Consider the following 25,255-nt stretch of genomic DNA (forward strand, 5'->3'; position numbering starts at 1 on the left):
GCAAACATAAAAATCATATTTTACAAACTTATTTGACCAACAAGGGATATATTTCATGTGGCTTGCATTAGAAGATACAGTTATTAGTGAATGTCAGTTTCAGTATGAAAACCACTGACGTAATCTTCTAAATTACTATATAGTAATTTGAATTCTTACAGATTTATTTTGCTCTAAAATTATTTCAAGACCAGTAAATCATAAAGCATGACATCACAACTTAATATGGAGAGTTTTATCAAAGCTAAAATTTATTTGGTGCATAAGCTGTGCTTTCTATCAGGTAGTTTCACATATACCTTTTCCTTTATTACGTAAAAGCAACCATGTGAGGTATTTTACAGGTTTAAAAAAAAAAACATAACAAAAACCTACTTCCTTAACTTATTCAAGTGAAAAGAGGGGTATAAGCATTCCAAAATAAAAACAAAAATAAACAAGTCAAACCCAACCAAGTACATGGTCTATTTCCGTTTCCTCTTATACATCCTCTACATATATCATATACTTTAGCATTAGAAAAGCCAATTCAAACAAAAGGGAATCTTTCTTGTCATTTTTTTCTATAGGTGCTTTTTAACCTACTAATTGTCTAAGCACAATGAACGTAAATGCTGTCAATATCTGAAATAACTTTCAAGGTGATCTAGCACTTTGAAAATTTTGTTCACACAGAAATACAGTCTGGAAGTAGAACTATTTTTCAGAGGCAATTTCTCAACAGAAAAAGGCAATGGTAACAGTTTAACTGATGGAAATTATTTAAATAAAATACTTTTGAGGATATAGAAAAGAAGTGTAGAGAAAATTTTTCTAAAAATGTAGCACCGTTACCTCAATAAGCAAGCAAATTTCAAGATGTGAAAATTACCTAACAATTACATATTATATTTTTTCAAATAATCTATTTTTATACTTAGAAGTTCAAAGTATGTTATTACAGTAAGCTTTCCTTCTAACTAAAAAATTCAACATTAAATTATTTTACAAAATAAAAAGCAATTTCCTACTAAACAGTGTCTAATAAATTGCTACAAAGAAAAAAGTCTTTAACAGTAAGCAATTGTATTCCACATGTAAACTTTTCTCGAGAGAATTATTACTATTGTGTTACAATCAAGACAATCTGCTCAAGGTGTAACTGTTTTGACAAAAAAACAAAAACAAAAAACACCTGATCTTAAAGTGCTTTCCATTTCTTGGCCATTTCATCATTCCTTTGAGTCCTTTTTCTAAAACCATGTAACAAAGTACAGCTCATACAGAAACCAGATGTAAAGCTGACTTTTTATTAAAGTATCCCTTACTAAATGCTGCCAGAAATACTATCATCAAATTATACTTTATAATCAAGTACTGTATGGTTAATGATATGTTTAGTGTGTGTGCACACATATATTTCAATGAATAAACTTGGTATTAGCACACTAAACTGCATAAGATTTATTTTAAATAATTGCTGGTTTCAGATATTTTAAAAACCACAAACTCTATGGCAGCAACTGTAATACATATCTATTTCTCTAATGATGGAATATGATTTAACAAAATTCAAATCACATTTATACATAGTATAAGGCTTCATCTGCAATTGAACGAATAATCAGCAAATCAAAGAAAAATGTCAGAAAAAGGTGATGAAAATAAAGAATGCTTTCTGTTAAAAGAATTTATTCTTTCCTTCCTAAAAACATCTACTTATAATGTTTGAACAAAATGTTTCTGAAATTCCTAGAAAAGAAGTAACCTTCAGTTATAGTAAGTGATGAGGTCAGACTTTATCACAATAAGCTCAAAATTAATTTCCTGGTAGCCAGAAGATACAACTGTTCACTTTTATAGAAGTAAAGTTTATTACATTTGAAACAATACAGCAGAAATCTCAAAAGTTTACTCATTAAATATAGTTTAATTCTTACAAATCTTCTTTTGAAAATGCAATTCATATTTACTGCACCCTCAGAATTTTGAATTCAAATGAAATATGAAGGCAGTAGTCAGGGAAGTCATACTAGAAAGCTTTGTCAAATATGTGTACAAATCAGTACCTACCTCTTCAGTCTGTGATACCATAGGAAAAGTGATTCTAAAGGTAGCCAAGTAAATGCAGAAAAATACATTACTATTTGAGGCAGACCATGCTAAAATAGAATTTACAATGATTAGTTTGCATTTAACATGGTTAACAATGCCTTCAGTTTGAACCAATGAAATCAACATTAAGTTAAATTTTTCAGTATTCGCTCAGTCTTTTGTACTAAGCATCAGTTCTTCTGAGAAGTAAATAAATTGGAAAAAGCAAGTAACCTGATCCCTTCCTCGTTATGCTTATTATTTTCTCACGAAATGCAAAAAAAATTAATACAGCATCAAGATTTTTCACATATTAAAATGAAGACTAATGACTTGTGAAGGTAGACTGTACCATGTAGTATTTAATAGATAAAACTTGCAATTATCATCAAGTCAATTTTAAAAATAACACCAAGATTTACAAGCAAAATAAACATATGATTAAAAAATTCTGCTATTCAAGATACTCAGGTATCTTTATTTTCTCTTTGAGATTGATACAGGTTGGGTCTTTTAAAAATCTGAAGAAAGTATGTTAAAAGGAAAAATTCCTCAATGCTTTAAAAAACTCAACTGTTAGAGGAGTCCGTACAGCTACCATGCTGGCATGGAAACAGATTTTCTGTCCTAGAACCACTCATCTTCCCATAGAAGTATAGTTCCGCCAAGCCAACTATAAAAAGATGTAAGTCGGTTCCCCCATGATTAAAACTGAAATAATCCTTCAAAAATAAGAGCAATATACTTCACCCAAAAAGATCTTTTAAATCATTGCTAGCTGAACTGCTACTGGTCATAGTAGTTGGTGGCTGTGCAAAGTTCTGTGGGTTAAAGAAAGGATTAGCCTGCATACCAAAGGCAGCCTGTCCCATCACGTTCATTTGTGGTCCCATTCCAACACTGCCCATACCTGGAGAGCCTTGAGGAGGCGCAAACTGATTAAGCCACTGATTTGGTTTCTGTTGTGATAACTGGTTCATGCTAACTTTGGGTTTCTGAGGGCCAAAGAGATTATTAAGAGCAGACATATCTGTGGGTCTTTGTGAAGTCTGCTTTGCACCAGCAGGAGGAACCCCCACAGCATTGAAGTTTGGCAAAGTAGAAGGTGTTCCCAATGTCATTGTGGTCACTCCAGATGTACTTGGACTACTGAAGAAGTTCTGGTTTGGATTAACTGGCATGTTGAATCCTGAGGTCTGAAAGCCCATGTTAGCATTAAGGCCATTTGTCAAATTTCTCTTTGTATTATCAATTGGTGTTGAAAACATCATGCCAAGGCCCATGGAAGGAACAGAAGTGAAGGTACTTGAAGCAGCACTTTTAGTGGTACTAACAGATAGGCTGGTCAGAGATGACATATTATCCATCAATGTGTCTGTCAAGTCCTTAGTCTGAAAAATATGAGGGAATTACTTCATCTCCAAGAATTACAAATAACTTCATAATTAGTAAACACCTGATAGATTGTATTATAAAGAACAAGTAAAAATTGCCTGACCAGACCTGACCTGTGGTGGCGCAGTGGATAAAGCGTCGACCTGGAAATGCTGAGGTCGCCGGTTCGAAACCCTGGGCTTGCCTGGTCAAGGCACATATGGGAGTTGATGCTTCCAGCTCCTCCCCCCTTCTCTATCTCTGTCTCTCCCCTCTCTCTCTGTCTCTCCCTCTCCTCTGTAAAATGAATAATAAATTAAAAAAAAAAACCTTCATAACATTTAAAAAAAAAAAAATTGCCTGACCAGGCGGTGGCGCAGTGAATAGAGCGTCAGACTGGGATGCCAAGGACCCAGGCTCAAGACCCCAAGGTTGTCAGCTTGAGCGCTGGCTCATGTGGTTTGAGAAAAAGCTCACCGCTTAGACCCAAGGTCGCTGGCTCAAGCAAGGGGTTACTCAGTCTGTTGAAGGCCCACGGTCAAGGCACATATGAGTAAGCAATCAATGAACAACTAATGTGTCGCAATGTGCAACGAAAAACTAATGATTGATGCTTCTCATCTCTCTGTTCCTATCTGTCTGTCCCTGTCTATCCCTCTCTCTGACTTTCTCTCTGTCTCTGTTAAAAAAAAAAAAAAAGACAAGTAAAAATTAAGCTCAACAGTCTACACCAAGTTGGTGCAGGCCAAATCTAGCCTGCCAATACATATTCTTCCATGTTTTTTTCCAGATCAACACTTGTAATCCATCAACTGGCTAACAGGGAACACTAATTTTGAACTCAAATGAAATGTTGTTTCCCCCATCATCCTAAAATACAGAACTGCATTCTTCTCATTAGCAAATCTGTATTACAAAAAAGGATTCTTTAATATTTTCATATTTTGAACTTTATTAAAATTGTGTAAAATTTGTTTTCTCTATTATTACATAAATTAACTACAAAATATTCTGGATTTTGCCTTTTGGCACACAAAAATTTTTCTCAGATTTTGTGATTAAGAGATAAAAATTAACAAGAAAAATTCATTTCTGAAACCAGTAAGAATAAAACTCTCTACAAGGAGAAACTTTAATCAATGCCAGAGTACCAGCACCTAGAACACTGCCTAGAACATAGTAAAATAAATACTGGTCAGGATACAGAAAAAGTATTCCTAAATCAAGTTACAAATCCAACTATTATTAAAAAGCCAAAATTTAAAAATTATTTTTTGCTTAAAAATACATAAATGTGACTATTATATTCCTGATCATTTATTTCAAAGTGAATATTGTTGAATTAGTACCATGAGACGTCATATTCACCAAATAAATTAAGTAAATAAAAACTCCTCCTGTTCATCTAGCTTCCTCTTAATTGGTAAGAAGCACTATCACAAAACATTATACACTAGGCAAGCTATTGAGGAGTTGCTGGGAAATCCTTTATGCCCATAATTCCTAGAAGCTGCATATTAAAGTATTCTTTAAAAGACATTTTTATATAAACCCCAATAAGCAGATGAAGTCATATATCATCTTACTCCTTAAGAATAGTATGCTTAAAAAAAAGAAAAGAAAGAAATGAACTCTGACCTGTTTGACTGGAGCAACAGGTGTGTGTACTTGGGGTTTAAGAGGCTGCTGGCTTTTCAGCTTCTGTGCCTGCTCCTGTTCTTTGGCTAATTTTTGTTTTTCTTCAAGTGTAAGTGATGCCTTAAAACAAAACAAAACAAAAAATTAGCTGGCAACTTCATAACTCCATTTGTAAAACCGAAGATTTCTTTCTTTGTAAAGTATGTCTTGATATGCTTGACAATACCAAATAGTTTGCAAACTACTCCTACACTGGTGATTGCCACAGTTACGATTTGAATTAACTTTAAACCAACTGCAAAAAATACTTAACTTTAGGAAAAAGTCATAGAATCTGTGTTAAAATAATTCCAGTATGGAAACAATTAGTATTTTAAAACTGCTCATTAGAGTCATATTTTTCTAGAGACAATGAGAATAAGATTAGGTGATTTCATTTTATAAAATTGGGATATTCTTGTTCAACTCTAGTCTGTCTCACTCCAAAAATATTTCAGGAACTCATTAAAATGGTAAGGAAGAAATAAACAGCTTCTTCCACAATGGATGCATTAAATTTGATGTTTGTTTCTTTTATCAACTTCACTATACTATAAACTCACAGTATGTTCCCTTATGATTTGTGAACCACAGTGTCCAGTGGCTCCATGGCTTTTACACACATCAAAGTTTACTGTTGAATGAAAAGAAAAAAACTTCCCTCAGCAGAAATTCAAAATTGATATATTGTTTATATTGGATGCTAACCAATAATTCAATTGGAAAGTATAATTTTGTAGTTTATTATTCAAAATCAGATGCAGAAAAAGACAGACTTTATTTACCAAGCAGGGTGACTGGGAAAACACAGAAAAGACAAAGGAGTCAGGCAATCTAGAAATGCTACCATGTAGGAGGTTGAGTAACAAAGCAACTAAAAATCTTAAGCATATTTATTTTCATCATGGGTCAGCTCATGTTTCACTGATAACTTTTAAATTTCATAAAAATAATTAAAGAATATTTCTTGTTAAGATGCTAAATAGTGTTTCATAAAAAGAAATCTGTGATTTACAGGAAGTTCTGTAATACATTGCTCACAAAAATTAGGGGATATTTTAACACTTCATATTCATTTTAAAATATCCCCTAATTTTTGTGAGCAATAGATATATATGAGTAATAAAAAGAAGAGTAGTAAAGAAACTTACTCTTTTATGTCTAGTCTGTAACACATCCTCTTTATTCTCTGATTCACCACCAGTCAGAAGGTCTGCTCCAATATTGTTAAAGACTTTGTCAATCTGCTGACACAGATAAAAGTCAACTGCTTGAATGATGTTAAAAAAAAAATTGTGACTTTACTTCTTAAAGATCAATGCCCCCCAAATGAAGCTCACTATCAAGCACTTTATACAAAAACTTAAATAATCTAAATATCTTCTTACCTGAGCCCCAACATTTGTAACTTTTGTCTCCTCAGAAGCATTAGTTTGATTTCCTATATCCAAAGATCTGTAGAAGAGTTGAGAGTTATGATAAAATACAAAGAAATGCATATTTTAAAAATACTCATACTAAAAATAGTTCATCCACATGGAATTTATTAGAACCTAAACCAGGGGTCTCAAACTCGCGGCCCGCGGGCCACATGCGGCCTGCCGAACAATTTTGTGCGGCCCGCAGACTAATCCACGAAGTTCAAAATATTTTGGATAAAATTAAGTAAGCCTAGGGGCCTACTTGTATTTTTCATTTCTCTAGCATCTTAGCTAGATATTAGCTTAGTTAACAGCAGTTGTGATGCGAACTACAGTTTCTGGTCGTTTTGTGACACTGAGTAAACTGCATGTACGATTGTGCTTGTTGTACTGATTTTTTTTTGTTTTCAACTGCAGTGAGAAAAGTGTTGCATAACAGTTGCCTTTTGTAGACCTAGTGCGGCCGCCAAACGGCTGTGATCTTGCTCTGCGGCCCACATGCTGAGTTGAGTTTGAAACCCCTGACCTAAACTGTAACTTCACTCTTTAAGGAGAGTCATAAATCTTTTTCACTATTTACTAGTAGTAATTGTGCTTGCCCCCAAAATTAACATTTGTAAACAAGTTGTATTTTATTTTAACTCAACATTGTAGATTTACTGGAAAATTGACTCAGGATGTCATAAAACCAGGCAAGCATGGTTCTTACCATCAGTTTATACACTGATATGATATGAGAAAAAGTTCAGAATCTGTGACTCTTAATAAATACTATAGTCACTGTGATATGGACCAGATCTACACCTTGAAAATAAAGACAAAATTTAGGTTGGAAGAAGAAAAAGAAGGTTCATTTATACCTCAAATATAAATACTAGATATTAAAAACTTGTTATAATTTTTTAAAAGTTATTTTTAGGGTTTCTATATTTATATAGTCAATCCATACAACATCATAAGATCACACATCACAGAACACTCAGAGCACACAAAGGCTACTTCACATCATTCTACAAAACACCTGTGCATTTACTTCTAGAAGCCTTCATGTCACATTGAGGCAGAAGCAAAAAAGTTTCTATTCAGGAGCCTTGGTCATGATTGATATATCAATTTTACTGATTTTCAGATTTCTTTTGGCTCAGGAATAGACTTTAACAGGTATCTTACAATGTGTCTCCCTCCTCCCCTGGGGGCAACGAATACAGTTAAGATTTGATTTTAATAAACCGGCATTCTCCAGTGTATAATTTTCACTTTTTCCTTCTTTCTTTGAATATGAAATAAATGCTCTGTAAGTCTTTCTAGAGTTAGAGAAAAGAGAAAAGGGAGAAATAAAGACACCACAGTTTTATAGGTTTGAAAAATATTTATAAGTGGCGCTCTAGATGATCAGCACCCCGAACTGACCACGTCAGTGGCTAATGCCGATGAAAGATTCTCTCAGAAGCAAATTTTCTCTATGTAGAGAGAATGCTAAGATTATGCTATACTTTTGTACTCAGAAATGACATTAGATTTTCCACAGGGTCTATTTTAACTCAGTTTAATTTAATAGGCTAGAAATTTTTTTTTACTGTTTTCCATGAAATCAAGCTGAAATGCATCAATTTTGGTAGTCCATATTCCAGAAAATTAATCAATATTTTAATCATGCCTAAACCATGTGCAAGTTATGTGCAACCTACTTACTTCTGCTGTTCTTGCATTATATGAAGTTGCTCCAATTTAGTCTTATGTTCAGCCTCCAATCTATTAAGCATCTCTTTAATGACGGAAATGAAAGAATTGAACTGGTATAACAAGAAATTCATATGGTTATAATGTTTTGAGTTAGCAACAAATGTTATTTAATAAGATAATTCAATAAGTTAATCACAATATTCTTTATTTTTTACCAGAATATGACCTATTCATAACATGATGTCACAAAAATGTATATTTAAACTCAGTGTATCTCAGCAAGATTTTACAATACTTTAGTATGGTGATGAAGCTGATTAGACTTTTAAGTTCCAGAAAACATGTTTCAATTAACTTTATATCCTGATTATCTAAAAATTATTATTCAGGGGGTCTTAAAAAAATTCATCCCCAGTAGTTATTATGTATTGACTTTTCTAGAATAATCCAAAATTGACCATCTAAATTTTGTATATATTTAGAAACAATCTGCCTAATAAAGGATAAAAGATTACTCTGTATTGATTGTTATAAAAATGCTTTGCAAAATAAACTTTGTTTTCTAAAAAGCTGGAAATAACTATTCCAAATCATTTTATTAATATTTCTATTTTATAAATGAGGAAACTCAGGCTCAGCAAGAAAACGTAACTTACTCAGAGACACTGAGTAACTTACATGGCAGAAGTAGAATTATTGTCTCCCAAGCTTTGCTGTTTCCTACTTGACCACATTGCCTCTCACCATGCTCTACCATCTGTGTACCCTGTGTCTTACCATGAAAGGAACAAAAGGCATGTTACCTTACCATGACCGATCCTCTGATTACTTCTTTAAACTTTTTAATGAAGTATAACATACTAACAGAAAAGTGCATATCTCATAAAAGTCACAAACTGAGTTCAACTAGTAGACATATAAAGGAACAGCGCATCGGTAGCGCACCAGATACTTCCCCCTGCCCTCCTCCCGTCATTTACCACCCTCACCCAATGAGTAAACACTACTCTGCCTTCTAACATGTAGTTTTGACTTTTTTGTATTTTATATAAATGAAATCATTCCATAGATCCTCTTCTGATCCCGCCTTCATTTGCTCTGTGTTGTTTGTGAGATTCATCCATACCGTTGCATGCAGTTGGTGCAAAAGAGTTCACATAGGCCTGATCTGCTATCCTTGGAAAGGCCAATGTACCAGGTTGGCCCTTGGCTGGCCCAGGAACTCAGAGGGTTCCCACTATTAACCGATGATAGTGGCTCACTGTGCCTAAACTATACAAATAATGTGTTTTATGCTGAACACCTGCTTCCTTCCAGGAGTCTGGAATTTGAGTACATGACAGGAAGAGGGTGCTACTTAATCAGCTCCCAGTAAAACCTCCAGGCACTGAGTCTCTAATGAGCTTCTCTGGATGGCAACATTTCACACATATTGTCACAACTCATTACCCAGAAATTAACCACATTCTGTGTGACTCTAGCAGGAGATGACTCTAGAAGCTAGAGCCTGCACCCCAACCCCCACTTCGCTCTATGAGCCTTCTCCCTTTGCTGATTTTGCTTTTTTTTCTACCACCAGAAATCACCCATGAATACACCTACATGCTGAGGCCTGTGAGTCCTCCTACTGAGCCACTGAATCTGGGGTGGTCTCAGAAACCCTCCCTGAACACTAGTTGTGATTTGATTGCTGCATTGAATTTGCTGTTTTTAAATCAAATGCTACAAATGTATTTTCCTAAATTACCTTATCTTTTTCACATAATACATAGTACACTTAGATTATTTTAAATCAGGACTGACAGAAGAGGGCAGTCTTGAATTAGGAACCCTGCCCATAAAATGAATAGGAAAGCAGATCACTCTAAGTTAGACCATGCTAACTATTAAAAATACCAGAAGATGTGAATCAAGTGTTTCTGTTGATGAATATAGGCCCCTAAAAATATCAAATATCACAAAGCTGAAGAAAACTAACACTGCATTTGAGATGAAGTTATTTTTCCTAAAATAAGCTTTTGGGAATATTTTTAAACACCCTAAATCATAAACATAAGAACTAAGAACAGAAATGACCCAAAGCTGAAGACTATCTAGACATATGATTATCTTATTCTTCCCCAATATTCACTATGTCCCTATTTTGCCAATCGTAACCTCAACCATGCCGCCCAATATATGAAGAAACTATCATGCCAGAAACCAAATCCGGAAACACAGACTTTCAAAGGCTAATCCTACCACTTTAATGAAATTCTGGATCTGATTCATGTTGTACATTTCTCTAATTCTAAAACCACCTTCACTCAGCAGTCTCCCCTATGCCCAAAGCTCTCTTGCTTAACTCCCAGCTTTGTTCTAATTCACTCTGAGTCCTTAATTCCAAATCTTTCCTGTCTATCCATTTTTTACTCTCAGTTTAACAGCAATCCTTCCCAGTCTTTTCCAGTATACTTCCTTAAACACTAGTTCAGTTATGAACAAAATGTGTCATTACTTTGTACCTCAAATTTTCTCTCAATAAATATTTTTGTTTCTGGCACTGCACTAACTGTCAGGAATAGAATGAAGAATAGGCTGCCTGACCAGGTGGTGACACAATGGATAGAGTCTCAGCCTGGGATGCAGAGGACCCAGGTTCAAAACCCAGAGGTCACCAGCTTGAGCTTGGGACCATAGACATGACCCCATGGTCACTGGCTTGAGCCCAAGACTGCTGGCTTGAGCAAGGGGTCACTGGCTTGGCTGGAGTCCCCTGGTTAAGGCACATATGAGAAAGCAATCAATGAACTAAGGTGCCGCAACAAAAAATTGATGCTTCTCATCTCTCTCCCTTCCTATCTGTCTGCCCCTATCTGACTCTCTGCCTCTCTTGCTAAAAAAAAAAAAAAAAAAAAAAAAAAGAAGAATGAAGAATAGGCTATAATAAGCAGCCTTCTGGGAGAGTCAGGAAAGTAAGTACATGGCATGATAACTACAGTGATAGAGGTATACAGAGAGTTCTATAATAATAATCTTTGAACACATTACCCCTTTGCTTAAACATTTACCACATCTTGAAAGTTCAAATACCTAAATCATATAGACATTTAAAATCTACTTATTCTAATCTCAATTCATCCTTCTCCTACTATTCCCCTATTGCTGTGATGGCAAACCTTTTATAAAAACCGCCCACTTTTGCAGTGCTGATCAACCTGGTCCCTCCCCGCCCACTAGTGGGCATTCCAGCTTTTAGGGTGGGCCAATTGCGGCATTGTTTGGTTGCTCTCTAGTGCTACCATGAAAGCTGGAACGCCCACTAGTGGGTGGGAGAGACCAGGTTGACCAGCACTGCAAAAGTGGGCGTTTTTTATAAAAAGGTTTGCCATCATGGCCCTATAATATTATAGGTATCTCTCAATCAAACTGGATTATTTATTCCTTGTGGCAGACAGACTAGAATAGTTTCCAATGATCTCATTCTGCTCTCGTGCCTTTGTGTAATCCCGTCTTTGAGCATGGGCAGGACCTGTGACCTGCTTGTAACCAACAGAATATGGCAAAGGAAATGGGATGCCATTTCCTTGCTTACATTGTAAGACTGTAACTTCCATCTTTGTAGCAGAGTCTTTCTCTATCCAACTTTGATAAAACAAGTGCCATGTTGAAGAGACCCATTAACAAGGAACTGACAGTAGCATCCAGCTAAGAGAAAGCTAGGGATTGAGGCCCTCAGTCCAACAGCCCAAAAGGAACTGAATCGTGCCAATAGCCATGCAATAAGCTTAGAAGCAGATCCTTACACCAGCTGAGCCTTCAGATGAGAACTTAGCTTTGGCTGCAGAAGTAAGAGAAACTGAGCAGAGAATCCACTCTCTGGCTTGGCTGACCCACAGAAACTGTGAGATAATAGATGCTTGTTGTTTTAAACCATCAAGTTTGTGGTGATTTGCTGTGCAGCAATCATGAATACACACTCTTAGACACATTACATTAATATTTCTTTGTTCATGCCAACTTCCCAACCCAAATGTGAAGTAACCCCAAATCCTATACATCTTTCAACATTCTGCTTATATACCATCTCCCAATGAAGCCTGCAACAAGCCATCCTTCCACCTCACATACTCTTTACTACGAGCCCACGAGCGTTCACTTAACTCTGTGACATATTTTCCTTGTAGTAATATATTTATATATTCAATGCCAAGAAATGGGAAGCTGAATAAATGGAATAAAACACAAAACAATTCCTACCTGATTGAGATTAAGATTATTTTCAATACACAGAGGAATGATATGAGGCAAAACTTTTCCAGCCAGCTGCTCTTTGGTAATTCCCAACTTCTTATGAGTAAAAGTACATTTGTAAATGCCTGATAGAAAATGAGAAAATTTTATAATTCAATACAAATTAATATAAATTAGATAAACAGTTATTCTACATACATATTGAATATCAGTATAGTTATAAATTTTTCCTTATCAGTGCTTAAAGGGTGCTTTTACATCCTTATTCTAAGATCAGAATGAGTTCAGCTTTACCATCAGTTTAGATTTAAACACCATGACATATTTATCCTGTACTGTTTTAATATAAGGACACATTTAAAAATAGTATAACAATAAAAGTCTATCAGAACCAGGTTCAGTTCTCACAGCACAACAGTAAGGTTACATAATGCCCTCTGCCCTCTACCCTAAAAACATTTAAGTATATATATTTCAGACCTCTCGGTCAACTGGAGACATCTATTTCAAAATGTACAGGTACAGGTCTTACTCATTCATTCACATCTTTAACCAATGAGAATCAACATGTTTGACTTTAATAATTTAATTCAACTCCATAAATCCGTCCCTATTGTCTCACCCATTTACTGTAATTTCAAGACTCCATGGGTTACAACTAGTCCACAAAGCCTTTATTTGGTCAACTGAGCACAAAAACATTCTCTAAATATCACTGAGTAGTAAACATTTTGGGTATAATCCAAAGCTTTAAAGCACACCATCTCCTATTGTTCTCCTGTTAATGCATACTGTTCACTTATATAATTAAAGGATAACTTTATTGAGAATCTAACTAAATGTTTATTTGCTGAGCACCATGTTAATTACTTTCTCTTTTGTTGTCTCACTTAATTCTTACAAGACTCCATTTACCATGATGATATATATATATATATATATATTTTTTGTATTTTTCTGAAGTTGGAAACGGGGAGGTAGTCAGACAGACTCCCGCATGCGCCCGACTGGGATCCACCCGGCATGCCCACCAGGGGGCAATGCTCTGCCCATCTGGGGCATTGCTCTGTTGCAACCAGAGCCATTCTAGCGCCTGAGGCGGAGGCCATAGAGCCATCCCCAGCTCCCGGGCCAACTTTGCTCCAATGGAGCCCTGGCTGCGGGAGGGGAAGAGAGAGACAGAGAGGAAGGAGAGGGGGAGGGGTGGAGAAGCAGATGGGCGCTTCTCCTGTGTGCCCTGGCCAGGAATCAAACCCGGGACTCCTGCACACCAGGCTGATGCTCTACCACTGAGCCAACCGGCCTTATCCTCATTTGATAGATGAAGAAATGGACTGGGGCTAGGACTCTTTCCACTATGCCAGACTCCTCAAGAAGACTAATTTCTTTGAGCCCAAAAGTGTCATACCATATCCCTACAGCTCCAGAGGTCTGCAATAAAATACTTGCTGACCATTCCTGTAATATTTACTGAGGGCTTTCTATAGACTAGACACTAGAGTAGGCGTTAAATACACATGACCAACTATAGTTTTTCTTCAAAATTCAAAAAGAACTTCAAACGTAGTAAGAAGTGAACTTTTCTTTTGTGATTCTATACTTATGTCTGTTTTATTAGCGTTGCAGACCTCCAGCATTTCCAGAAGGATTCTCACAGCTTTAACTATACTACTCACAAAATTAGGGGATATTTCAAAAATGAATATGAAGTGATTAAATATCCCTTAGTTTTTGTGAGTATATTTACAAACAGTTTCAGAGTGTCTTGATGCAGCAATCGGTAATTATGCCAACAGAATAAATGTGCTGTAAGGCTAATTAATATGCTTCATCAGCACATCACTTAGCAGTGAGGCAGTGATGAAGATTTAAACACATCTCAATTAAAACCCAACTCTATCACTTATTAGTTGTGTAATTTTCAATAACTTACTTCACTTCTCAGTTTGCTTTTGTAAAGCAGAAACAATAGTACCTATCTCACTGGATTTTGGGGAGGACAAAATAGGATAATGCAGAGAAAATATTTAGCATAGTGCCTCTGACAAATTTGGTACCAAATAAACATTAGATACTACTAGTAAGACTAGGATCAGTATTTCAAGTGGCTTTGTTTGCCTCACTTTTTTGGTACCATTTCACAGGGAAAATATCTGCTATCACGGTATTTGTGAAGCTAGGATTCCCAAATGTCTTATTCCTTTGTAAATGTCATGGTTCTACCGCTTTTGCTAAAATTAACAAAAAGAAAAGTTATATCATGACATTTATCCCATCATTCTGCAATTACTAAATGCTACACACATGAAAAGAGAGGACAATGATTCTATAGACTGAAAAATGGATTTGCATGACAGTACAACAATAAAATAGTATCAAATGACATTAAGTTTTCAGCTACCTAAAATCCCCATGAGGACTGCAGGTTCCTTGGATGGAATTTGTTGTAAGAAGGGCAGGATATCATCAAGTACAAACCACTTATCCAAATATTCCAAAATCTTTCCTAAGCACACTAATGAATTTACACGAACCTATTAAAAGAGGTAAGTTGCATTAGTCACTTAAAAGTCTGCAATCGAGAACAAAATATTTAAGTGTAAATTTAATCTTCACATAGACATTGAAAACTCAAGAATAAAAGTAGGTGTAAAAGCTCGCATCATATAGAAAAATATATATATTTACTATTTTCTGACTTGTTTCATTTTTTTTTTAATTCAGTGAGAAAGGAGAGGAGAGGAGGCAGAGACAGACTCCTGCATGCACCCCAACCAGGATCCACCCGGCAAGCCCGCTAGGAGGCGATGCTCTGCCCTTCTGAGGTGTTGCTCCATTGCTCAGCAACTGAGCTCTTCTTAGCGCCTAAGGCGGAGGCCATGGAGGCATCCTCAGCGCCTGGGGCCAACTCACTCCAATTGAGCCATGGCTGCAGGAGAGGAAGAGAGAGTGAGAGAGAAGCGAAGGGGAGGGATGGAGAAGCAGATGGGCACTTCTCCTGTGTGCCCTGAACAGGAATTGAACCCAGGACATCCACACACCAGGCCAAAGCTCTACCACTAAGTCAACTGGCCAGGGACCTGACTTGTTTCAGAAAAGAATATATGATGGCTTTACCAGGACCCTAGTAAAGCTAGAGGTAAAAAATGGTTTAAAAGTTAGCTACAGGTAAAGAATGGTTTAAAAGCTGTATCATTTTAAATAAAGTGATTAGGACTGATTAGGACTTGAGAAGCTTTACTCTATGTGTTTACTAAGAACATTTCCTTGGGGACATTTAAATCATAAAAAGAACTACATTCTTCTACCAAGTCATCAATTTTACTGATCTTCTAGTATTTTTCTCTAACTCAGGTTCAATTCATTCTAAAACTAAAAGTATATTAACAACATGTAAAGAGAATCTCTATTTGTCCCACATAAAGTTTTCTATTTCTAAATATCTCTCTTTTTTTTTTTTTTTTAGTGAGAGAGAGAGACAAAGACAGATAGGGGCAGACAAATAGGAAGAAGAGAGATGAGAAGCATCAACCTGTAGTTGTAGCACTTTAGTAGTTCATTAATTGCTTTGTCATATGTGCCTTGATTGGCAGCTCCAGCTGAGCCAATGATCCCTTGCTCAAACCAGCAACCTTGGGTTAAGCCAGCGACCTTTGGGCTCAAGTCAGTGACCATGGGGTCATGTCTATGGTCCCACTCTCAAGCCAGCGACCCTGCACTCAAGCTGGCGAGCAACCTAGGGGTTTTGAATATGGGTCCTCAGTGTCCCAAGTCAATGCTCTATCCACTGCGCCACCACCTGGTCAGGTTAAATATATCTTTTCTTTTTTTTTTTAAGGGGGAGAGAGAGAGAGAGAGAGAGAGAGAAAGGGAGAGATGAGAAACATCAACTCATAGTTGCAAGACTCTTTAGTTGTTCACTGATTGCTTCTTATACCTGACTTGACCAGGGCGGTGGGGGGGGGGGTGGTATCAGGCCAAGTCAGTGATCCCTTCCTCAAACCAGCAACCGTGGGCTCAGGCCAGCATCAATGGGATCATGTTGATGACCCTATCCTCACGCTGGTGAGTCAGTGCTGAAACCGGATGAGCCCATGCTCAAGCTAGCTGGTTCACTTCAGGGTTTTGAACCTGGGACCTTAGTGTCCTGGACTGACATTCTATCCACTGCACCACCACTGGTCATTTCTAAATATGTCTTTAGCCCCGGCTGAATAGCTTGGTTGGTTAGAGCACTGTCCTGAAGCCAGAGATTGTGGGTTAGGTCCCTGATCAGGGCACATACAGGAACAGATTGATGTTCCTATTTCTCTCTCTCTCCCTTCCTCTCTTTCTAAAATCAATAAAAAATAAACATTTAAAAAAATAAATATATCTTTAATAAAGTTACTAAAACCTAATATTTAGGAGTTCTTTTATCAAAATTCTATCATTTGACTACTTTTCTAAATGTTTCACATCCTATAGTATATTTTTAGTTGGAATGTTAAAGATAGCATACTCTGAGCCAGGATCATTATCTAGAAAATGCCACTTTTCAAAGAAAAGTAAACTAAAAAAAGCAGCAAACACTTTAGTTTAGCACTGTATTTCTGCAAGGAATATGAAATATTTTTCTGAAAAAGTATATAAATGTGTTTTAAAATTCAAACACAAAGCTACAAGTAAGAAATGACTTAATTCTGTATCATTTTAAAGTGATTAGGACTTGACTGGGGGCTCAATTCAATGTTTGAATTGATACTCTCAATTCAAAGGGATATCTAAAGACTAACTTGCTCTTAGTTTTCTAAAAGGAATTGCTGCATTCTTTATGATGTATGTGTGTGTGTGTGTATACACACGTGCGCACACACACACACATATAAAGAGAAACTGGAAAAGTCAGTTTACTTTTATTTTCTTTTATGATGTATAAAATATTAGTCATATAAGTCATGAAGAAATAGAGCTCTTAGAGCATTAATTCATTTTTCTTTATTTTCAGGGAACTGTATTAAAATACAATTCTAATTCATAATTCATGTTTCAGGAATTTCCCAGTTGAAATATTTAAACCTCCAAGGCCTATGTCCATGAATGCAATTCAGGAATTCACCTTTGCCACTCCTCTGAATGGCAAAGAGCACTGAATGTGATACATAAAATGCTAATCCATTTCAGTTACTGTTCTAAATCTATTCATTATAATTCCCTGTAAACAACATGAATTGAAGGGCTCTGTTGCCATCTTAAAAAGGGATATAAACATCCCTGGGCATCAATACAGATCATTTAAGTATCCATGCTTCCCATCTCACTCTGAATACATAGTTAGAACTGAACTATACCATCTACTTTGACAAAATCAATGCTGCCATAAAATATAGTATGGCTTATGAAATTTTTTAAAGGGCATTCTGAAAACTGAATTTTAAGCTATATTAAACTTAGAATTAGAAAATTTCAGAGAAGTGAACGGCATTTTGAATCCTTTAAATTTTGATTAAGAAAGACACTCAGAGAGGTACAGTAACTTGTCCAAGGCCACAGGGATAATTAGCATCAGAGTCAGAATAAGAAACTCAGGTTTTTGTACTCCCATTTTTACATGTTCACTTTAGAAAACAATAATTTTTTTCTTACTCTGGTATTGTTTTCCATCTCAGAGCCTTTCTACCAAACAAACAAATAAAAATATCTATGAACTAAAATGGATTAGATGACTCTAAGGTAAAATTGTTTTTGCGTATAAATCTATAAAAGCACAAATAATGTATTTATTTTTATTTAAATTCATATTTCCCTCCAAAAAGATGAATGAGCTCTCCAAATGCAAATTTAATAATATGCCTATCATCAAACATCAATATAATTGATCAGGTGAAGGAAAACTATTTCTCTCTTTTTTCTAAAGCTCCTATATGAAAAGAGTATTCAATGTTATATCTATAAAGAAATATCAATGATATAATTCTTATGATTTAATGTTAGAGAAAAGGTTGGGGACATTTATTGCCTCCAATATGAGATGAGACTTGTCATTATAATGACAAGTTATTTATTCTACCTCTTTAACTACCAAATAACTTTAACAAGAAAATTTTGTATTCAAAGGAGGCAACTACCCTTACCCTAAATTTTTCTAGTACAACTATATTCCCCACTTGTACTCTTATTAATTTGTTTTATTGTACCTTTTACTTTTTTTGAAAGTAGGTAAATAAGTGAGAAATTTTAAAAATTTAGAGAAGATAACTAAAAATAAAGGCAGTTTAATAAAAAGAATTCATTCAAAAAGATTTTAGGTTTATATACCAAATTAAACTCATGATAACTTTAAAACTACCAACAAAATAAGTTGTGAGTTAAAGCAGAAAAGGATCAATAAAAAGAAATTACTTAAGTTTTCTACTGAAGCTGGGGATAGGAAATAAGGGAAAACTATAGCTACTGATCACTTTTATAGTTCTATATAGGTAACCTATAGTCAATACAAAATATATGAACAAACTATAGAAGGGTTATTAAGCAGTAAGAAAATAATTTAAACCAATGAGAAATAAAATATAATAATATGCAATTACTTACAGCAAGGGAAGATGTTTGTAGACATGCATTTTTAATTCTTGGTATCAAAGCATTTTTCATTGATGGGTAGTCTATAAGATTGGCAAAGGTTGGAATGATGTTTAGACAGAGTTCCTATCAAGAAAATTAACTGGATCAATCTTAGGGACTCACCTTTTGTCTCACATATTAAAAAAATATTTTGCATATGCATGGTTGATTTGTCACATAGTTAAAATAAACTTTTATATATGTTATAGCATTTGGTCCTTCAACAACTATTTAAAAGAATAGTTATTTTCAGTTTTCAATTTTACAGGATGAGAAAACAGACTCAGAAGACTTTACACAGTATCACACTACCTCACAAAACTAGCATATGGTACCCAAATCCCCTGGTCTCATTCCTAAGTTCTCCCCCTGATAATACAACTTTTCATTTATTTTTTTAAAACATAAAATATCAGAACACCTAAGTTTAGCTACTTTCACAAAGAGGAAAAATTAAAAACAAAGTCATGTAAAATTGTTCCTATTAAATTAGGGATTTATTAGCTATTACATATATCCAGTTGAAAGAATACAAACATTTAAAAAATATATTTTAAAATAATGTTTAATGATGTTGGAAAGAAAATGCAATAAGAAAACACTGTATAGTCCCAGTTTTCAAAATGTGTATATAAATGTGTCTATCTACAGTTTTAGGAAAAAATACTGGAATGATACACCTAGGACTCTCCCAGAGCTTAAATTCTCAGACTCTTACCAAGCAAGGTTGATACTAGTTAATTGGACTGATGACTAAGCACTTATATTGAATGATATCATAAATGTTGGTTTAACTATATATTTCAATAAAATAGTGGCTGATACCTTTTAGCAAAACTAACCATCTTATGAAGAAAAATGGCCTTTCATGTCACTTGACCTTCTCCCTCCTTCCTAATCTCACTGAATATAAAACCAGTTTGCAGGAATGTTTCAAGAAGCTATCACAGACACCTCCTGTGGAAAGGGCTAAAAAATAGTACGTACATCTTCACCAATCATCCCATGTCATTTGGACAAAGGCAGTATATCCTCACCTTGAAAAAGATATGGCCTTATAAAGAAAAACATTTTAATCTCAACTTCATAACTCTAAATAATAAAAGAACTTAGTAGACAAAGATTGAAATGAGTCTAAAAGTGACCTTATACATGTGGTAGAAAGCTCAAATTAAAAAAAAATACTTTGGTCAATAAAATTCTGTTTTTCTTTACTATATAATCTGTACAGACTTTTTATAGTAGCAAAAAAACTATAAACTCTTAAATATGAAACCATTTTCATAGTGGGATGCTCCTAACATAAGTATTTATTTTCCAATGTAAAAACAATAACAACAACAAAACCTAAAGAACTAAATTACATTTTTAATAGTGATCCAAAATTTTTTTTGCCAGATAGCCCTAGAACCAAATTTTAATAGGAAAGTTACAAAACTAAGTTTGGCAAAGTACATGATGCTTCAACATCACCTCTGTGTCAAAAGCATGAGTACAAATGCATTAGGAACGACTGCACTAAATTACCGTTTGCTTTTCTATCTACCTGCTATACAAATTAGCTTCAAACTAGAAGGAACAACATTTCTGAATAGAAGATTAAGTTACCAAGCATGAAAGAAAATTATGAGTATAGGAAGAACCTACTATTACTTTCAGAAGAAAAAGGCATATATATATTTAACAATTTCATTCATTTTAAGTACTCACTTAGGAAGAAAGTATATAATAATTAATTATATACTTGCATATAATATAATATGATAAACAATAAGTTAATATATATATGTTATATATACTATAATAAATATATAATTTAATTAAATTACAACTTAATTATAATCAATAAAATCTTCCAGAATAGTACATTTCTGACTAATAAAGGCAATGAATCATTTTACTTCATTAATACTATTTGCCAATTGATTCCTTACATTAGTTTAAGGTTGGGTATATTTTAATAACAGTGTGTAACACAAGTCAATGGATTAATATAATATATACTATCAAGTTTTATATAAAAGATTTTATGATTTAAACCCAAAATATACTTTACTTCTTTCCTTTGCGTTAAAAATCAAAATCACTATTGACAAAAAACTCAAATACTGGAAAAACTCAAATATTCTACCTGGATCTGAATGGAAGGAGCCTCCAGTGCCCTGTAAACCATTGGGAGGACACTGTTCTTTATCTCATCAGGAGGAGTTTTGGTTAGTAGCAAATCCATCTTTTGTAAGAAAATTAATAAAATCTGTGTAGAGAAAAGGAACAAAGTACTGAAGTTCAAAATCTTTATGTGACTTTATATATGCCAAAATTTAAAGTATCTTCTAAAGAATAGTTCTATATTTTGACACTCACCATGTTGCTAGCCTGAGGGCATGGAAGACAAAAACATACAAATCAAGTCTCTTACATTTCTGGAAGCGCAATATTTAACATCTGCTCTCAGTTTAGACACTTAAATAAAGACTAATTTCTTAACTCTCACATATCTTCAATAATATATCACTCACTCACAAGAACTATCTGGAAAGCAACTAGGTAAAAAAATAAAGGCTTGAGGGCCAATTCACACAGCCTAAAGGAAAAACTTTTATTATGGGGCTTCTATGAAGCTCAAGAGAAGAAAAGGTACAGGAATAAAAAGGAAAACTTCTAGAAAGAAACATTTCAATTAGTTTTTCTCACTAGCTGCCACCATGTACCTAAATTATAAGGAACAAACTGCCCCTTCTGTTGATATGAAGAACACCTACTCTTGCCATGGCTCAGTTAAAAAACTTCCAAAGAAATTTTTAGCTGGACTAAGGGAAAAAAGAGCACCAAAAAATGGAGGCAAATAAGAGTTTCAGATGGTGGGTCCTCAGGGTACTGTCTGGACATGGACAGACACCTGGCTCCACTGCTTTCCCTCCTAATGTAGTAGGAGTATTTGCGTAAGGCTGCTTCAAAGCCTACAGCTCCCTCCCCTGCCCTTTCCATAGCCACACGAACTCCTCCCTTATCACCACAGACTTCCTTCTGTCTCCTCTTTTAAGGGAAGGACTGCAAAGAGCCTGCCATCAAACCATTAAATCAGGTATCATTGATAGTTTACTAATAAGCTATTGCCATGTAGTGACAGAAGCAGGTAATGATATTTACTACTTGCCAGAAAATTACATTTATTCTCAACAAACTTTTATTATTTTAGAAATCATAGAAACTTTAAAAGAGTAATAACTTGTTCAAATAAGGAGATGAAGGGCAGATTCCAATCCAGGTGTATGATCCTACCGCTCTTAAATCCAAGACCATCTTGAATCTGGCAAATATTCTTAATAGAGTCTACATCAGAGACTAATTATGTTTTGCACTTACAATACACACACATTTTATGTTTGGATGCTATAAGAATTTTCCCTTTTCTGGCCCTGGCCAGTTGGCTCAGTGGTAGAGCGTCGGCCTGGCATGCAGGAGTCCCGGGTTCGATTTCCGGCCAGGGCACACAGGAGAAGCACCCATCTGCTTCTCCACCCCTCCCCCTCTCCTTCCTCTCTGTCTCTCTCTTCCCCTCCCGCAGCCAGGGCTCCATTGAAGCAAAGTTGGCCCAAGCACTGAGGATGGCTCTATGGCCTCTGCCTCAGGTGCTAGAATGGCTCTGGTTGCAACAGAGCGATGCCCCAGATGGGCAGAGCATCGCCCTCTGGTGGGCATGCCGGGTGGATCCCGGTCGGGCGCATGTGGGAGTCTGTCTGACTGCCTCTGTTTCCAACTTCAGAAAAATACAAAAATACAAAAATTAAATTAAAAAAAAAAAGAATTTTCCCTTTTCTGATGAAACTATTCATTAACAGCAAAATAAAGAGAAAATACTGGGATAAACCATTTATAAATGAAAGACCCTGAACAACAACAACAAAAACAAATACAAATATTTAGAAGTATAGGCGAAAAATAAGTACTTCTTTTGCCAAACCAATAATTTACAATTAGGCAAACAGGAACAGCATAACACATGCAACATCTCATTACAATTAATTTTCTGAGATGGTAACTTATGGAAAGCTGCAGACATTTATTTGGAGAATTCAATTATAATATTAAAAATGGTTTATTTCCAACATCAAAATAGCTGATTAATGAAAAAGTCTCTTATACTTACCTCAACTTGAAAAAGTCCCATATTCATTCCTTTTGTTTTCAATGATAGTCATTGTTGATTAACATCTCTGAGTAACAGCAGATAAACAGAAAAAATATCTATGTGCATACCTGTATTGGCTCCTGTTGTTTAAAGACAGGGGCAAGTTCAGGTAGAATTAATTTGACATATTCTTCTTTAGTGCACTCTTCAGCAATCAGTAGAACGTTGGGCAAAACAAAAGGTACCATGTCAGGGTTTACAAATTCTGAAGTCAAATAAGGCAAAATTCTCTGCACAATGACACGCTGAAAGGCAAAAACGTTTTCATAAAATTAAATTTTATTTTAGTACTTTAGTATTAACGTTGAAGTTACAATTCCTTTGGGTAAGGTGACCATATAATTTATGCTTGAAACTGGGACACTTTTAAGAGTAAAATGGGGTGCTATTGCTATTTATGCCAGGACAAAAGGCTTAACTTGGTAATGTCATAGATAAAAAGGGACATACAGTCACCTTTGCTTTAGGAAACCTTCCCTAGATAGTCTTCATGAATATGTTTTTCCTTTTAATTCCTTTATTACTCATGATTTATAACACACAATTTAAACACTGTCCTATATTGTTAATTGTTGCTTGCTTCATGCATGTTAACCCTATTTACACTTACTGTAAAGGCCTTGAGAACTTTCTTTTTAATCTTTTTTAAGCGCGAGTGTGAGAGATAAAGAGAGAGAGGAGGGAGATAGAGAAGGAGAGAGGACGTGTAAGAGAGAGATGAGCATTAACTCATAGTCGAAGCACTTTGTTGTACATTTATTGCTTCTCATACATGCCTTGGGGGGAACAGCAGCTCCAACTGAGGTGACCCCTCGCTCAAGCCAGTGACCTTTGAGCTCATGCCAGTGACCATGGGATCACGTTGACTATTCCATGCTCAAACCGGATGAGTGCTCTCAAGCTGATGACCTCGGGGTTTTGAACCTGGGACCTCAGCATCCCAGGTCGATGCTCTATCCACTGCGCCACCACTAGTCAGGCAAGTACAACTTTTGTTTCCTCTATTCTCAATAGCTTCTAAGTAAAGGGCTAGACAAGCAGCACCTAACAATAAATATCGGATAGACAATTTTGTAACCAGAAATTAATTTTGAAACCAGTGGTTTCTTTAGCATTCACAGTGTTTAGACTATCTTACACTCATGATTTAAAGGGAGGGGGAGTTAAAGGAATTAGAGAGGCTAGTATCAGTACAAAAGTATCCCCTTAATTGCTGTCGAAGCAATGATCACAATGACAGATTATAGGCTTCTCTTCTGACATTTATCCTTCTATTTTTTTTATGCTATTTAATTATTTTTGAATGATCCAAAAAAAGGCCCACTATACTTTTGGCTTCAGCTTACAGTCTTTTATAATCATAAGTTTATTTCTTTAGAAGAGTTATTTTAACAAGTCACAGTAAACTTTAAATTCTAAAATCCTTACTATAATAAGAAACTGATCAACAACAAACCTTAGGTAGTTTTGGTAGAACCTTTGGCAGTCCTTTGAAAAACTGTGATTTCTGAAGATTATCTCTTTGGAATAAGGTATCAAAATACTGCAGTGTTACTGCACCAACATCATCAAAGAAGGGAATCTAAACACAGGAAAATAAAATTATTTTGATAAATATTAACATCCTTCTCATATCTCAAACTACCAGTTTGGTAAAAATAATATTCAGAACATCTAGCAAAATACTAAAGATCACTTCATAAAAATTCTAATTATAAAAATCAGAATAAGAAAGTAATAAATTAGTTTTCTTTCCAAGTTTAAATATTCAGAATCAGTACTATTAAGTTGGCTGAAGTAACATTTTCTTTACATAACTAGTAAAATATTATAAGATTAAGTAAAATATCTTGAAGGTAAAAAGAATGTCATTTATCTATTAAAATCCATGCTTATATGAGTGAATTAGAGGGCTATAAATTCTTGGGGTGTCTAAAACTTCTGCATAGCTGTGACTGTGAGAATCCTTATTTATTTGAGATCTTAATTTTGTTTCAAAACA

At 35.1% G+C, this 25,255-nt stretch overlaps 1 protein-coding gene across 6 annotated transcripts in view; it reads right to left on the reverse strand.

Annotated features, from left to right (window-relative positions):
• Positions 1 to 230: 230 nt before the first annotated feature.
• The window catches only part of SCYL2 (SCY1 like pseudokinase 2), a 56,871-nt gene continuing 31,846 nt past the window's right edge, over positions 231 to 25,255 (reverse strand). For 5 of the 6 annotated variants that reach the window (XM_066357053.1, XM_066357045.1, XM_066357062.1 and 2 more), the window contains 11 exons: positions 24,710 to 24,835; positions 23,322 to 23,498; positions 21,193 to 21,315; positions 19,032 to 19,145; positions 14,863 to 14,995; positions 12,468 to 12,586; positions 8,238 to 8,338; positions 6,513 to 6,579; positions 6,276 to 6,371; positions 5,086 to 5,205; positions 231 to 3,464 (listed from right to left, as the gene is read on the reverse strand). In XM_066357053.1, the coding sequence (XP_066213150.1) occupies positions 2,820 to 3,464; positions 5,086 to 5,205; positions 6,276 to 6,371; positions 6,513 to 6,579; positions 8,238 to 8,338; positions 12,468 to 12,586; positions 14,863 to 14,995; positions 19,032 to 19,145; positions 21,193 to 21,315; positions 23,322 to 23,498; positions 24,710 to 24,835 (1,821 nt within the window). In that variant the 3' untranslated portion in view covers positions 231 to 2,819. The remainder of the gene's footprint in view (positions 3,465 to 5,085; positions 5,206 to 6,275; positions 6,372 to 6,512; positions 6,580 to 8,237; positions 8,339 to 12,467; positions 12,587 to 14,862; positions 14,996 to 19,031; positions 19,146 to 21,192; positions 21,316 to 23,321; positions 23,499 to 24,709; positions 24,836 to 25,255) is intronic. The other variant, XM_066357086.1, reaches the window with a different exon arrangement.

This window comes from Saccopteryx leptura, chromosome 1 (genome assembly GCF_036850995.1).
Source record: "Saccopteryx leptura isolate mSacLep1 chromosome 1, mSacLep1_pri_phased_curated, whole genome shotgun sequence".
Lineage (NCBI taxonomy): Eukaryota > Metazoa > Chordata > Mammalia > Chiroptera > Emballonuridae > Saccopteryx > Saccopteryx leptura.